The sequence below is a fragment of the Alexandromys fortis genome, unplaced genomic scaffold (assembly GCF_014885135.2).
Source record: "Alexandromys fortis isolate MF-2015 unplaced genomic scaffold, M_Fortis_MF-2015_v1.1 scaffold_122, whole genome shotgun sequence".
In the NCBI taxonomy this organism is placed as follows: Eukaryota; Metazoa; Chordata; class Mammalia; order Rodentia; family Cricetidae; genus Alexandromys; species Alexandromys fortis.
The window spans coordinates 1,271,177-1,287,782 of NW_026068004.1; the positions used below are offsets into that span (position 1 = coordinate 1,271,177).

Sequence of the window (16,606 nt, forward strand, 5' to 3'; positions counted from 1 at the left end):
CCCCCCCCCCCCCCCCTTAAGACAGGGTTTGTCACTTGGATCTGGGGCTTTCCAATTAGCCTAGACTGGCTGGCCAAGCAAGGATTTCTGATCTCTAGTATTGTGTTACAAGTGCTTGCCATTGTACCCAGCATTTTACGCGAGTGCTGGAGATCAAACTTAGATCTTCTTACTTATAAGGCTTTATATACTGATGTCTCTCTGTAGTGATGTGGCGAGCAGGCCTGCTTTTCATCCCGCCCGGCTCCCGCACTGCTAGCTTTACACCCGAAATAACAACACATAAACTGCATTCATTAAACACTGCCTGGCCCATTAGTTTCAGCCTCTTATTGGCTAATTGTCACATCTTGATGAACCCATTTCTATTAATCTGTGTAGCACCACAATGTGGTGGCTTACCGGAAAGGATCTTAACCTGTGTCCATCTTGGAGAGGAGAGGCATGGTGACTGATTCACTTCCCTTCTTCCCAGCATTCTGTTCTGTTTACTCTGCCTACCTAATTTTCTGTCCTATCTAAGGGCTAAGGCAGTTTCTTTATTAACCAATGAAAATAACACATAGACAGATAACTCTCCTACATCATCTCTTTAACTCCCAAATTGCTTTTTGTTTTGAGACAGGACCTCACAGCTTGAACTCATTACTTCTGAAAACATCCTTTCTTTTGTTGTCTAGAAATTTATTTATGTAAGAATTGTTTTCTTCCCATTTTTATCAGTCTTCTCTTAGTATCTCTTAGTGGAATTGTTTATAAACTCAGAGTCAGAAGACTTGTGGCAGCAAAGCCATAGCTATGAGACCTGAGTTCTTTGAAGCCTCTACTCCCTGTGTCTTCTGTGGGATCAGAATAATAAATTTTACAGTACAATTCTTCAGAAGAGAAGATGGTGACTGCCCATACAGCCTAATGCTTAATGGGGAAGACTAAGCCAAAAGTACCAAACTGAAGCCAAAGTCTCTACTTCGTGAGCTTGGGCTGTGCTGAATCCTCGTGTATAAACTAGGAATGACTAAATACCCACAGTTAGAGTGATGGATAAAATAAAATATAAAGCATTAAGCATCATGTTCAACATCAACCACATTTTTCAAAGTGAGATCTGTTTTTTAACCATAGTTTTTATTATACAATTATATTTATTTTGATTAATACAGTTTAAAAGCTGGGCGGTGGTGGTGCACGCCTTTAATCCCAGCACTAGGGAGGCAGAGGCAGGCAGATCTCTGTGAGGCCAGCCTGGTCTACAAGAGCTAGTTCCAGGGCAGGAACCAAATGCTACGGAGAAGCCCTGTCTCGAAAATAATTAATAAATAAATAAATAAATAAATACATACATACATAAATACATAAATACATAAATAAAAATACAATTTAAAAATTAAAGATAATTCTCAAATTTATTATTAGAAATATGTAGCAAGAGATTGTTTACATTGGAGTATGCCAAGTAAAATGTTGGGTGTCTCTCTTTTGGCTTTTTCTTAGCATCCTAGAAGAATTTTCAGACACTGAGTGGCCTCAGCTGCCCATTTAGCCAATCACATTTTTATTCTGTAGTCATTCTTGACATGTTTTCAGGATAATTGATTCCCTATGTCCTTGTCACGCTTTCTAGAATATAACCAGTGTTGGTTAGAATATGATAGACCTGGCTTCAATTTAGAAAACACATATACTGTGATAAACACTATTATTCCATATGAGTTTTGCTCAGACTTGGTAATTCCTGAGTTTTATTATTGCTTCTTGATTCCCATTTTTTAATTCTCACATTTATCTAGAACTAGATATTGTATGGTGGACGATCAAATGATTCCAGGTCAGGTAATGACTGGCTTGTCTCACTGTCCTTCACAGGTTCGCAAACACATCAATGATCTATATGAAGACCTTCGGGATGGACACAACCTGATCTCCCTGTTGGAGGTTCTCTCGGGCATCAAACTGGTAAGAGCCTTTCTTCTAATGAGTATTCTGCAAATGAGGCTGCTGACAGCAGTCCATACAGATGACCTGCTTGCTCCACTGGGTAGCAGGAAGGAGCAGACGAGGTTATTGATACACTTTATTTCTAACTGAGGCATATAGTTTACAAGCAACATCATCTCAGTTTATGCATTATGTATTGCCATGTGAGACCCCTCTCCCCTGATCTCTAAGGATTGAACCTGAGGCCTCACCTGCTAGAAGGCACTGTACAACTAAACTGTATCTCCAGCTGTAGGTCTTATGTCTTGATAAAATCAGAAATAGTTGTACTTTGTACTGCCTGACAACTTCTTCATCATTCTTCATTTCTCTCTAGATACTAATATTTCAGGAACATTTATTCATGTTTAAAGTTTTTTTTTTATAAATTGCATTTCCTTCCTATAGGTTGTTTGTTTTGTTTATAGACTCCCCAGTTCTCTACTATATTTTTTTGTTTTTTTCTTCTAATTTTCCATATTCAGCTAAGGATTTAAAATTTAATTTAAAAGCCCAGGTGTTTTACCTAATTTTCTTCCATGATCTGTTGAATCTCACAGATGCTGAAGTTGGTGCCTGTACGTAGTCTCAGAAAGCAGTACCGATGGGCTCTGTAGAGAATGCTTGCGGGAAAGGAAATCCTGACTGGGCCTCCTGGCCTGTCAAAGGATGGGTCTTATATTATACTTGCTTTGTCTGAGGTGTTTCAGATATCTAAGCCTGATGGGAGCAAGTGTTTCTTGTGCTCCAGTGTCTCTCTCTTTAGTGCCATAGGCAAAGCAGTTTTCACTTGGATATTGGAAGCATCTGTTGGGGAAAGAGACCTGCAGAGGCACACAGCACAAGCTGTCTGAATCTCAGCCCACTCGATGCCTCTGGTGGATTCTTAGTCACTGTTTGTTGTGTTAAAAGAATAGAATTTGGCAGACTACATTTCACTGCTTATGTGATGTTCAACTCCTTCTAAGATTGGGGCTTGGCTTCCCTGAGCCCTTTGTTTTGGGTTTAATTAAAAAAAAAACTTGTAGAGCAATTATTTACATGTATTTTTAGTGGCCAGAATTGCCATAAGCCTTTGTTAGCATAACTAGCATGTATTCTCCTAGTTCTCGTCTGGCCCACATTCATAATCTGGTAAGATATTGGAATTCCGTTCTTGTCTGGTGGACTTTATTCCGCAGCACTACTTCAGTCTATCTCATACAATTGATTATTGTATTGATGAGTTAACAGTGAGTTTCATGTTGGAAGGTCATCCTTTTTTTTTTTTTTTTTTTTGAGACAGGATTTCTTTGTCTGTGAAGCAGTCCTGGCTCTCCTGGAACTCACTACTGTAGACCAGGCTGGCCTTGAACTCAGAGATCCACCTGCCTCTGTCTCCTGAGTGCTGGGATTAAAAATGTGAGCCACTATTGCCTGGCTTGATATGTCTTTCAGAGTTTCTCTTGAGTTTCTCTTGTCTTCTTTTCCTCCCATAGCAGATTTTACAAATGGGTAGGCAGACATGGAGAATTGATGATATTCTCAAAACCAGAAGCATGCATTATATTCTATTATCTTAACTTGATTATTTTTCTCTCTTTTGGAGGTGGGTGGTGTTTTCACTTTTTTTTTTTAAAAAAAAAACATTTATTCATTGTGTGTGTGTGTGTGTGTGTGTGTGTGTGTGTGTATGTATTTCTTTTCTGTTCCTCTGTTGTTTTCTTTGGTTGGTGGTCAAAGGAGCCAGCAGGGCTGAAGACCCTTCGTCTTGTGAGCATGCCCTCCTGGCGCCATACAAACAGCGAGGATCAGGAGGAGGAAGATGATGATGATGTAGTAGGTCTTCCTGGGAATGCCAGCATTCCAGCTGGCACTACAGGGCCATCAGAGAGGCCAGAGTTCTCAAGGTCTTCAAGTAGCTTGGTCTCCAATTGCTTTCTCTTTCCACCAGGGAATATGGGTCCCAAAGAAAATAGTTAAACTAATTGTGTCTATTACTACTATTAGAGAATCCTGAAGTGGGAATGTTTTGCTTATCTCAGGATGATTGGCACAAAAATAATCACAGTACTTGGAAATGTCAAGTCCCTTTGTGACCTGGAGACCTGTGGCTTTCTGCTGGCCTTGTTGTGCTGCCTGAATCGATTGCAGAACTGTGGCCGTGAAGCTGACAGCATGAAAATCAGCTGCTCACAGTTCCACAGTGTAGACTGACTGATGTCTCTCCACTTTTCCAGCCTCTGCGTTCTCACCAAGCACATGCCAGTTGTTTTCAAAATAAAGTGTTGTTTGCAAACTCACTGCATGAGATACTTTGGCTTTGGTCAGTAATTCTCTAGTTACTGTAAGGAACAGATTTTAACTTGCATGCTCCTAGCTGTTTACTTTTGGAGATAGACCCTAAATTATAACCCATAATCTGTTTTCAGAGCCAGGGTGACACTCCCAGTCCCTGAGCTCTTCAAGTCATCTTTTCATCTCCCTTCCCCATTGCCTTAGAATTTTATTTTAGACTGTATGTCTCTAAGCTGTATTCATAGTTGGTTTGAAATGATTGAACAAAGGCTCTTGCTGAAGGAAAAAGGTCCCTAAAGCTTCACAGAAGAAGTTGTCCTGTTTTGCAGAGAGGCCTTGGCATTTCTGTACATTATCCCACTTGGAGAATGTTGTTTGGAAATGCTGGCATGTACCAGAAGGAACACTCTCTTCTCTCTTGTGTTGGGCTACTTTTTTTGCTGCTATAACATTTCCTTATTACAGACCCTGCCACAGAATTACCTTATATTTGGTCAGCCTTTAATTCGTGTATCAATTTAATATTTACAAATGAACTGGTGTAATCTAATGAGGATGATGCCCCAGCTCCAGCCTTAGAAAATAAACCAGCACTGCAAAGTGAAGAGCTGTGAGAGCAGATGCCTGTTTATGGCACTCGCCGGCGGGCAGCCCTCACTCAGCTCCTAGCAGTCGTGATCGAGCCCTGGGCAGGGTGACAGGCACCAGATAAAGATGACTTTTGTTTTTTGCTTTGTTGTGTGACCCAAGGATTAAGTGGCAGAAGCAGTTTTCTTCGTGATTTTTAAACAGCCCGTCACCATTAAGACTTTATTGCTCTGAGAATTTCAGTTGTGGATGTCTGGCTTTCCTAGAGTGATACTCTCCTTCGTGTGAGATGGATTAATTCCTAGATTTTCTCTCCCAGTTTTGATTTTTCTTCCCCCGCCCCCTTTTTTTCCTTTTTAGCTTTCCTTAGATACCTTTAACTCCATTCTCTGTACTTAAAAATTGTCCTCTTAGAGTCAGTCACCCTTCTCTGGCCGGTGTGCAATACGGTTGGTTCTACTTGTTACTGAGTTATGCAGTTAGGACTTTCTGGCTTTTCTCTGCAGTGCAGGCAACTGTGCTTTTAGGAGCCATAGAGCTACACTCTATGTTCCTATTAACCTCACAGCAAGCTCTGCTACACACAGCCACAGAAGAGCCTGTGGAGGAGGTGATACCGGTGCAGTGACGGAGCTCAGATTAGTTTGTGGTTTGTATGATGCAAGGCGTTGTCATCTGCTGAGTGTCTGGTCCATACATGCAGGCCCTGCTCTCAAAGGTGCTTCATCTAATGCTCCCACGCCTGGCTTCAGCCCTGAGGAATTCTTGTGTGGTCTTTTAGTCCTTGAAATGAAAGAGGAAAGGCTGTGTAGAGGTAAATTGGCATAGCTAAAATTAGCATCCCTGTTTTTCATTGCAGCCTCGGGAGAAGGGCAGGATGCGTTTTCACAGGCTGCAGAATGTGCAGATTGCCCTGGACTTCTTAAAGCAGCGGCAGGTAAGAACATCCAATGGGATCCAGTTTGGACTCTTTGTCCTTACACAGAACTTGTGCTTTTTTGAGAGGATCCATGTTCATGAACAAAGATGAAACCAAAAGACCTATGGGGGTTCAAAATGAAGATTAAAAAAAAAAAACCTGTGAAGAAAGTGGTAGGACTTTAATCCCAGCACTTGGGAGGCAGAGGCAGGCGGATCTCTGTGAGTTCAAGACCAGCCTGATCTACAAGAGCTAGTTCCAGGACAGGCTCCAAAACCACAGAGAAACCCTGTCTCGAAAAAACAAAAAGAAAAGAAAAGAAACAAGAAAGTGGTAAGACAAGGGAAGTCCAGGGTAGTTAGTCAGACATATCAGTCTGAGGAAAAGGTCTGACTCTCATGCAGTGATGGCTTTTGTGGTTCTGGGTATTGAACCCAAGGCCATGTGCTCAATAAGCAAGGAAGGACTCTATCACTGAGCCAAATCCCCAGTAGTGACTTAAGGGAATGGCTGGCTATTTATTTCTGCCTGCCTGCCTCCCTCTCTCCTTCCCTCCCTCCCTTGCTCCTTTCCTTCTTTCTTTCTGAGTCTCACTATGTAGCTCAGACTGGCCTGAAACTTACCATATAGACCAGGCTAGCTTCAAATTTACAGAGATCTGCTTACCTCTGCCTCCAGAGTGCTGAGACTAAAGGTATATGCCACTACACCTAGATTATTTATTATTTTGAGGCAAGCCTTATAGTTCAGTCTGGTCTCAAACTCTATATATTTCTATGTCAGCCTCCCAAGTACTAGGGTCATAGAGATGCACCACCAAGTCTGGCCAATAAAAGGTTTTTAATAGAATGGAAATATGTGGAACATAGTAAACCTGGATGTCAAAGGGGAAAAGACAAAGGACATTGCTTCCTTCCTAGATAAGGAAGACAGCAAGAGGTTTCAGACAGGGGAGGAGAAGCCAGTAAAAGAAAAAGACTGAAAATTATCAGGAGAATTAAGACTCACAGAGCTGTGTGTGGTGGTCCATGTCTATAATCCTGCAGTTGGGAGGCTGAGACAGAAGAATCATCATGAGTTTGAGCCCAGGCTGGGCTACATTGCAAGACCCTAACTCAAAACAAAATGACCAAGGACCAGGGGATGGGGTGGTAGAAAAAGATAGAAGTCTCCTAGAATGTTTATTCTAGAAAATATCATAGAGATCCAAGAATCCAGTTTCTTTCAGTTGTTTGCATTAAAGAGAATGAGATCTGGCTATCTGAAGTGACCTGGTCCAGATCCCAGAAGTTAGAGCAGAGCTAGGATTTGAACTGAACTCCAGTCTCTTGACATGTGGGCCTATGCTCCTCCTCTGGTCAGTGCTGGTCTCTACCCCTCTGTCCTCTCAGGCCCAAGGGATAAGAAGCAGAGCACAATTTCTCTAGTTATTAGTAATTAGTTAATTTACAGATAGGGTCTCACTATGTTGCCCTCGCTGGCCTGAAACTCTGTATGTAGACCAGGCCTACCTTGAACTCATGGGAGATTTACCTGCCCTTGCCTCCTGAGTGCTGGGAATAAAAGCATGTATCACCAAGCCTTGCTGGTGAAGTTGTTTTTGAAAGGGAAAAGACTTGCCTCTCATTAGGGAGAAAGGATAGAAGGGTGAAGATAATGCTGTCTTGTGGTAGGGAAGAAGGTGGATGAGGCAGGGAGAGTCAGAGGGTCCACCTCCCTGGTGTGAGCTCTATGGGAAAAAAAAATTGGCATAAATAGGATTGACTAACAACAGTAAGTCAACCTGACATTAAATGGTTTTCATTTTTTTAGTCTAATTAACTTGGGAGAATGTTCTTAGTGCTTCTACAATAATGTATGAATGTAACATTTATTACTGTATTGTTAATTCCTCATATGCTCCAATGCAGGTTCTCTTAGGCTAGGGAACATGTTCTTAACATTTCTAGCTTCAGTACTTGTCAAATCGAGTGGCCTATAATTGATGAAGATCTATCTATATGTTTACATAGTTTAATAATGAATGGTAGGAGAAATGGAGGCTATTGGAATATTTCGGAGGAAGCCACATTGGAATGTCTGTATGTTGAGTTAGAAAAACCTCAGAAATGTCTTTACAGACAAGCTAAAATAAGAATTGATAAGCTGTAAGTGCAAATAGGGACAGAGGATCGAATCAATGACAATAATAGAAGGAAAATGTGGGCAAATGAGAGCCGTAATCGACTCAGAAGGGCAGGGATTCAATAGAGCAGTTTCTTATAATGGGGAGCCCAAGCCTAGTTATGCAGGTGACCAAAGTATCTTCAGAATTGAGAAGTCAAGCAAACTGCAGATAGGGTGACACTTGAGTCATCAATGTGTGTGTTAAGATTGTAAGAAGGGTGACAGATGGTAAGGAAGGAAAAGAAAATAAGAGTCAAGTGCTAAGGTCATTGAGGAAATTATTAGAGATATTCTGGCGAAGGGAGGTGCATCCCAAGGGTAGGGGAAGGACTGTGCCATATGGACACAATGGTACCGTCCTTATGGCGGCTTTCCGTCGTTCGTGACTAGGGAAGGAAGAGCAGCTCCTCCCATCTCCACACTGCCCTAGGGTTAGAACCTAAGTACAGAAAAGGGAAGACCTTTTCCAGATAAACTTTAGTGTAACCTCGAGTGGAGATCACAGGGGTCCTTTACAGATAGATTTCAGTTCAGTAGACTAGACAGAGACCTCCCCTTCCAGCTGTCCCAAGTAGCAAGAACTCTGTGAGAGAACGGCAGAAAAGACCAGTGGAGTTGAAGTAGATGAGTGGCTTGCTAAGTACACTCTGTTTAAAACTTTACATCTTCATTAAGAATCCTCAGTTTTAGGCTAGAGATGCCTCTTCTCCGTCTGTGCACATTATGTTCTTGGAAAGGGTTTTGACACTATGGTCTTGGAATGGGTTTTAGGAGTAAAACTGAGATGGGCATTATATCAGGAAGAGAGATTTATGACGGAGAGAAGGAAATGGAGAGAGAAGCAGGAGTAATGACAGAGAAGAGGCATCTCTTTTAACCCCCAAAGAAACAAGTCAGGATTCTGACTATTGACACGACTTGCAATGCTGTGAGTTTTGCTGGTGAGAGTACCGAATAGTTCAGCTACCCTGCAAAATCATTTGACAGTTTGTTACAAAGCTATGTATATCTAGCTATGTATGATCTAGCAATCTCCAAGGAGTCTACCCTAGAGAAATGAAAGCATAATCCACATAACAATCTGAACAAGAACATTGAAGCTTTACGCAGAAATTCCAAAAGCTGGAAATAATCCATGAACCCTTCAGTGGGTGAATGGACCATCTCAGGGCAGGACAACTGTACAATAGAACACTCCCTGGTAACAAGTCATTCATGTAGCAGCTCGGAAGGGAATCTCAAGAACACTATGCTCTTATAGGGGTGGGAGGACAACCTAGTACCAAAGGTTACATGCCATTTATATGACGTTATAGAAAAAGCTAAATAAGCCAGTGGTGGTTGGGACTTCAGAATGAGGCAGGGTTTGACTGTTTGAAAGGGGTGTCATGGAGCCTGTTTTGGAATAATGAGAGTTGTTTTATGTGGTGCTATAAAATATTTGAATTCATAGACTCTTCAGCCAAAAATTAATTAACTGTATATTAATAGTGAAAATGAGGGAAAATCAATCCAGAAAGAAACTTCTCGGGCTCTAGATCAGCTGAACTTTCTTTTTCAGGTGAAGCTAGTGAACATCCGCAACGACGACATCACGGATGGCAACCCCAAACTAACCCTGGGGCTCATCTGGACCATTATTTTGCATTTCCAGGTAAGGTCATGGGTTCTTGTTACTCAATTTGTTCATGGCCTAGAAACCTGTGTTGCCTTCTGCAGACAGAATTTGCGTCACTTCTCTGCGTTTGGTTAACAACGATGGGTAGCAATTGTAAAGGAGAATTAAAATGAGCCTGGAAACACGATGCTGTATCCTTAGCTCCCAGTGTCATCATTTTTGGAATTTTTCTCTTGTGGTTCGGTCTTGTCCCTAGAAGTCTGGAATTAGAAGTCTGCTTTCTTGGTGATGTCAAGCCTGGGCTCATTAGGGTCTCAGCATGAGGGGTAGGGTGATGTTGGGTCTGATACGTTAGGGGATGCATGAGGAGTCGTAATCCACTCTGACAAGACTCTCCTCACTTGACCTTTGAACACTGCTGGTTAATCATGGCCCCTTAGTTGTTGTCTGTGTGTGCTGTGGGGAACACAGCCTGTAGGAGATTTTGTAGTGACAACAGTGGCATTCTAAAATATCTACAGCTCTTAAGGCCTTTCCAGTGCCATTTCTTTCAAAGTTGGCAGAAATTCTTTTAAAGTCTGGATTGCTGTTAGAAAAGAACAGCACTCTTTAGGAAAAAGAATGTTCGTTTTAAATCACTTTTAGTCCGACCTAACATAACGGTTTCTCACAACTCTGGGTATCCACTTGTTGCATGTAGAATAATTGGCTGAGGGGAGCATCTTTTTGTAGGTGTCAAGAGGCACAGGGGTGAGGCCAGAGTGACATCCTACTTGGAGAGATTGCACCACCTTCTGGTTGAATAGAGCAGCAAGTGTCTCAGAATTCTTTAGACCTGAGAAAACTCAGGTTACAGGCTCGTTGCTTAGGACTTTGGTGTAGGGCAATGCTGGCACTCTGCAGCATGAGGAAGGTTGGGAGTGTGTAGGATTAGTGTGTTCTTGTGGGGCCCACACCCAAGGCTTGAGTGTAGGAATAACCGGGATCCTGAGCTGGGTGAGTGTACCCTTCAGTGTAGAAATAAAAATTTTGCTGAGCCTTTACATAGGACTGCAGTTACCTCCTTGAGACTCATATGAACAGAGAGAGTCTTTTGATTGTTTGCTGTTAATTTTTTGACATTAAGTGCCGTCATTGTGAGCACTTAATACTGCGCTCACAGATATGAAGTGATACCTGATATTTCTCTGTTTATCTCGACAGCAACTAATTCTCCTTTAAAGGAGAAAACTTAGAGGCCAAAGAATGAAAAACTGTGTCTCTCAGTTGAAGTTGTGGTGATAGGGGAGAGGGGCACAATGGAGTGGGTGCTTTCCCAAGCACCCTCACCAGGGAGCTGTCTTCTCTGTTTACAGCTCTTCCAGTGCTGAGGGTGTGGCTGGGTAGCAGGCTGCTTGTCATGCAGGCAGGAGGCCACGTGCGCCATACCTAATACAACAAACACGTTTTCTTTAATTGAAAAATTTGTTTATTTTATGGATATGAGAATTTGTCTGCATATGTGTCTGTACATGCCAGGCCAGAAGAAGATGTTGGACTCCCTGGGACTGGAGTTATCAGATGGTTGTGAGCCACCATGTAAGTGCTGGGAGTTCAACCCAGCTCGCCTACAAGAGCAGCCAGTGCTTTTAGTAGTTGAGCCGTCTCTTCAGCTCCATAAACACATTTTTTGTTATAAGAAATTCACTAATTTATGGAAATAGAAAAAAATGTAGTAAAGAATTAACACATACCCCACATCTAGTTTAAGAATTATTAACTCATAACCATGATCTCCTTTATAGCCTAATTCACTCCTCAAGCCCCAGCTCAGACCTTATATGCATTTATCTGTAAATAGTTTTGGTGTGTATCTCTGAAAGAGCAGGCCTTTTTGTTTAAGCAAGTCATAAAAAGTTCATACCTTAAAATTTAATACTTCATAAAATTACCGCATGTCTGATCAATGTTATGATGTGCTCAATGATCTCACTTAAAAAAAAAAAGCTTTGGTTTGACTCAGAATCTAAAATAGCTCTCTATATATATTGTATCAAATCCATCTTTTCCCATGTACAACTTGTTGGAGAATTTAGGACTTTTATAGAGTTTATTAAGATGCCGATAGCATTCCTGGGATATCTTCTAACAATGTCCTCTGTTCCTGTGTTGCCTGTAAACTGCTAGCATGGATCTAAACCTGAGAATCATTGGCACAGCTTTAGAACATCTTCCCTTCTCCCTCTCTTCCCCCTCCTGAGACCAGATTTCTCTTTGTAGCTTTGGCTGACTGTCCTGGAACTCTCTATGCAGACCAGGCTGATCTTGATCTCATAGTGATCTCTCTGCCTCTGTCTCCTGAGTGCTAGGATTAAAGGACTTCACCACTATGCCTGGTACATTGGAATTCCACTCCCACCCCCTCTAGTCCCCCACCCCCGACAGGGTTTCTGTCTGTAGCCCTGGCTGACCTAGAACTTTCTTTGTAGACCAGGCTGGCCTCGAACTCAGAGATCCATCTGTCTCTGCCTTTAAAGTGTACCACCACCTCCTGGCATATGTCGGCTTTTCACTGCTCTTTAGTATTTTGTTATATTACATACCATACATGTTATTTTTTTTTCTTTAGAAGTAGATGGCATTTGGGCTCTCCCCCCCTTTGGGTGTGGGATTATTATAAACAATGATGTGATTTATTATTTTTTTACATTTTATTTCTGTTTGCATGTATATGCACTCATACTCATGTCACAGTGTGCATATGGAGTTCAGACTTTCGGGAGTTCTCCTTCTATTCCGTGGGTTCCATTCACTGAACTCAAGCCATCTGGCTTGGCAGTATGCACCTTTAACCACTGAGTTGTCTCACTATCCCAGCATGAATATTTTTACAATAGTCTTTGTGTAGATAATGCTCTCATTTCTTGTTGTGGGTATCACAGTACTGGTGTTTGGGTTTATGCGGGTTCGTGAAATGAATACTCAATGACACCTTGAGAATTAACTTAACCTTTGTGGCCACAGGGGTTCCCAGTCTCGGTGGACTGAAAAGCACTTTCCCTTAGTTCGTGGCGTTTTTATTTTTCTCTATATTTACACTTTAGCCAGTAGATTTCCATATCCCAAAACAGCCTGAATGAAGCTTCCAAAAATACAATACCCTGTGTAAATACCTGATTCATGAGGTACCACAGTTTTTTCCGGGATGCCCCTAACCAAGTTTTGCATAGGCTCTGTATTCTTGGGAAACTCTTAGACAAGATTCACATAGAGCAACAAAAGGTATCTGTAACACAAAGGATGAATTAGGGTTGGGTGCTAACTATGCCAGGTATGGTCCAGAGAGGGCTATGGCTGGTGGGGGTGGGTGGGTGGGGTTGCTTGCTGTCTCTCTGGCACCAGGCCAACAGGACACTTTGCCACAATTTATCTCTTTAAAAAATTTTTTTATTGCCAGCTGGGCTGTGGTGGTGCACGCCTTTAATCCCAGCACTTGGGAGGCAGAAGCAGGTAGATCTCTGTGAGTTCAAGACCAGCCTGTTCTACAAGAGCTAGTTCCAGGATAGGCTCCAAAGCTACAGAGAAACCCTGTCTCAAAAAAAAAAAAAAAAAAACCCAACAAAAAAAAGATTTACTGTCTTTTTTCTTTTTTTTAATTACATATTTATTTACTTATTTATTATGTATACAATATTCTATCTGTGTGTATCCCTGCAGGCCAGAAGAGGGCACCAAACCTCATTACAGATGGTTGTGAGCCACCATGTGGTTGCTGGGAATTGAACTCAGGACCTTTGGAAGAGCAGGCAGTGCTCTTAACCACTGAGCCATCTCTCCAGCCCCCTGTCTTTTTTCTTATAATATATCTTGATTGTATTATTTTACCTCCCCAACTTCTCCGGATTTCCCCCACACAACTTCATGTTCTTTCTCTTTCAGTGGAAAGAAAAAAACAAATGAAAAAGACAAAACAACCACCACCCTCACATATACACACAAAAAAGTAGATTCCATTTGGTGCTGACCAGCTGCTCCCCAGCATGGGACCTGCGCTGGAGTGTGGTTGATCTTTCCTCTTCGCTGACATAACAGCGCATAGCTTCTTTTGGTTAAGGGTAGGACTTTCTGTTCGCTTCCCCTTCTCTATGCTAGGGTTTTGTCTGGCTTGAACTTTGTGGATTCTTTTTTCTTCTATATATACTTATTAGATTTTTATCAAGATTACAGTATATACATATACATTGTAATATCTTGTTACTAAATGTGATTATATGTAGAAACACACAAAGTAGCGCTGTTAGATGTTAGGAGATCACAAAATAGTCATTTTATCCAGCCTTTGCCATTGGTGTTGATGAAGGAGAACGCTGATGTTTGTGTACATGTAGATGAGGGATGGTGGTTTTTGTTGAAATAGAGGCTAGGTCCAGATTAAAACTTGCTAGTACTGATGAGATTGGTAGTATTAATATCTTTATAGGGAGACTTACAGTTCCTAAAATACTTTTGACACATTTTAAAAATATGTGTTAAGTGGTTGGAGTTCTTTCATTTCAACTTGTGTTTTTAGTTATGAAAATTCTGAGGGCTCAGAAGCATATGCGATCCTTATGTGTAGTCACTTTACAATGAGACAGAGGCTAATATTTTGTTCTTTATACTTCAGAGACTTTTTCCTTCTTCTTTTTCTTTAAAGAAACAAAACCCTTCAGATACAGCCAATTTTCTTGTTCCTTTTGCCCATGGTAAATTCTCTTCTGAAGTTGACATATCATTCCTTAAATGCTTTTGTGTCTTTACAGCAGATTTGGGGTCATAAACAATATGTGCTAATATTTGTATGTTTTATATTTTCAATGTGCCCATTCCGGCCTTTTATATGTAAGGTCCATGCTCTATTACCAAGCTAAATACCCAGCCCTTTTTTTTTGGGGGGGGGGTTGTCAGTGATGGTGAAGGGCGGCCTGGCTTGTTCATCTGAACTGATCGCCAGGGTGTGACAGGAGTAGTACTCCTCACAGCCGGGCCTCACATATGTTGTTCGTAGACTATCCCTTAATTATATAAACAACCTGCTCATTGTTGCCGTGAACCGTCTGTATGTGGCCCTCCATTAATGGAAGGAGTCTGGGAATAGACCCCTCCACTGCAGTTTCTAGGTTGTATGTGGAGCAGAGGAGAGCTTTATGGAGGACAATTGTGTGGGAGGGGTTTCAGTGATCAGACTTAGGTGGATTACCTTACTCAGCACATCTCTTAACCTGCTGAGCTATCTCACCAACCCTTCTTTCCTTTTTCTTGCTTATAGCTTGTCTACAAATTGCTCTCGAAACTACTGTGTGACTTACAATACTTGTTAGGTAATATAATTATTTGGCGTATTGCATGTTTCTTGTTTGTTGGTTTGCTTTTGATCCCTTCACTAGGAGTAAGCTTAGCGCTGCCAATGGTGCCTTCCTTGTCTTTGCTTGTCATAGAATAGGCACTCAATGAATATTCATTAAGTGGATGGATTGTTTTATGAATTTGATCATCTAAAAGCTGTGAAGGTAGGTTAACCAGAAAAATGGGCTCTGATGGCTGTTTTTTATTAGGACGCTCAAGTGAGGAAACTGAATAGAGTGGCCAGCTGGCCTCTTTGGGCCACGTGCCTTTATAGCAATAACAGAACTCCTTTTCTTTAGGTTTGTTCATGCCTGTTTTGTGGTGTTGAGAACTTTTAGTTTTCTCTCTCCCAACCTCTCTCCAGAGAAGGTCTCTTGTGGCCCAGACTCTTATTGAGCTTGTGATCCTCCTGCCTCCACCTCTCCAGTGCTTAGGGTTATAAGTATAAACCACCATGCTGACTGATTGCCCCTCCTCCTCTTTGAGGCATGCGTTTTATGTGCTTTACAGTGTTCAGCACTTGGGGTATGATGAGATGTCATTCATGTTCGTAGAGTGAATGAATAGATGTGCTCCTTAACTCTGATTATCTCTCAAGTAGAACTATGGGTAATAAATGGCTAATTACAAAAAGCCAAAGGAAAAGACTTTTATTATAAGTAGATCTCAAAAGCCCACTTTCCCAAAGGTACAGCCATGTGTTCATAGGCTGTACCAGGAGAAGGTCCATGGAGAGGTTAGTCCTGTGGTCAGAGTTAACTTAGTAAAACAGCGGAAGCAGCCTCCTCTAAGAACAAAACTCAAGTTTCTAAACTTTGGATCTTGGTTTCCTTAGAATCTAGTCGAAGGAAAAAAGTGTACTGAGATCTCTGTGGGAGCTAGGGATGGCTCCTAATGTTTAGCTCCAGACATAAATGGGAATAAAAGGAATTGCTATAGATCGGATGGGAGTGCTTTATGGACATTGTATCATTAGTCTTGTCTACACCCCCATTATGTAGGTGGTAGTGTCCACATTGTATAGGTAAGGAATCTGAATCACTGAGTAAATTAGTTAAGCCACTTAGCTTAGGTGGGGTTTGAACCTAGTTCAACCTCACTGAAACTTATGTTCCTGTCTTGACCAGTTTTTCTCTGTAGCAGAAGAAAATGATTCAGCAGATATATGCAGACATTTAGAAAAGAGTAGGCGCACAGAAGCAAATATAAGTTCCATAAGCTCCCAGAGAAACCCCACAGCACTGATGGTTATAATTAAGCTGCCGTCTCCCTCTTGACCCAGGTTGATCTGTTTCAGCGAATTGTTTGCGTATTTGTAACTGATGACAGTCAAGCTTATACCTTGCTGCATGCAGCTTAAGAGTTCCATTATTTCTCTTTTCGTCATTGGGTTTGTAAAGGTTTGGTGGCTGCATTAACAACTTGGTTGTATTGTCATGGTTTTTGTTGGGGAACTGATTTACTAAATCTGTTTTCCTTGCTCTTTCTTGCTGTGTTTCATGTTGTCCATAAGATGGCGCTGCAGCTTTGTTGTCATCTTTAGCAACAGACTTAGGGGAGAGGCTCCTGCTGAAGTAGGTGGGGCAGCCTCAGGAGCGCTACATAGGAGCAGGGGCTTGAGGGTTTCTTTCATCTTTCCTTCCAGGAAGGTTAATTTTAGGTCTTCAGGGAAGGTGGGTAGGGCTATGCTGATAAAAGTT

The 16,606-nt window shown here is 41.7% G+C and overlaps 1 protein-coding gene across 10 annotated transcripts in view; it reads left to right on the forward strand.

Annotated features, from left to right (window-relative positions):
• Macf1 (microtubule actin crosslinking factor 1) overlaps positions 1-16,606 on the forward strand; it is a 329,723-nt gene that overhangs the window by 140,821 nt on the left and 172,296 nt on the right. For all 10 annotated transcript variants that reach the window (XM_050161305.1, XM_050161307.1, XM_050161311.1 and 7 more), the window contains 3 exons: positions 1,864-1,953; positions 5,699-5,776; positions 9,486-9,578. In XM_050161305.1, coding sequence (XP_050017262.1) covers positions 1,864-1,953; positions 5,699-5,776; positions 9,486-9,578 — 261 coding nt within the window. The remainder of the gene's footprint in view (positions 1-1,863; positions 1,954-5,698; positions 5,777-9,485; positions 9,579-16,606) is intronic.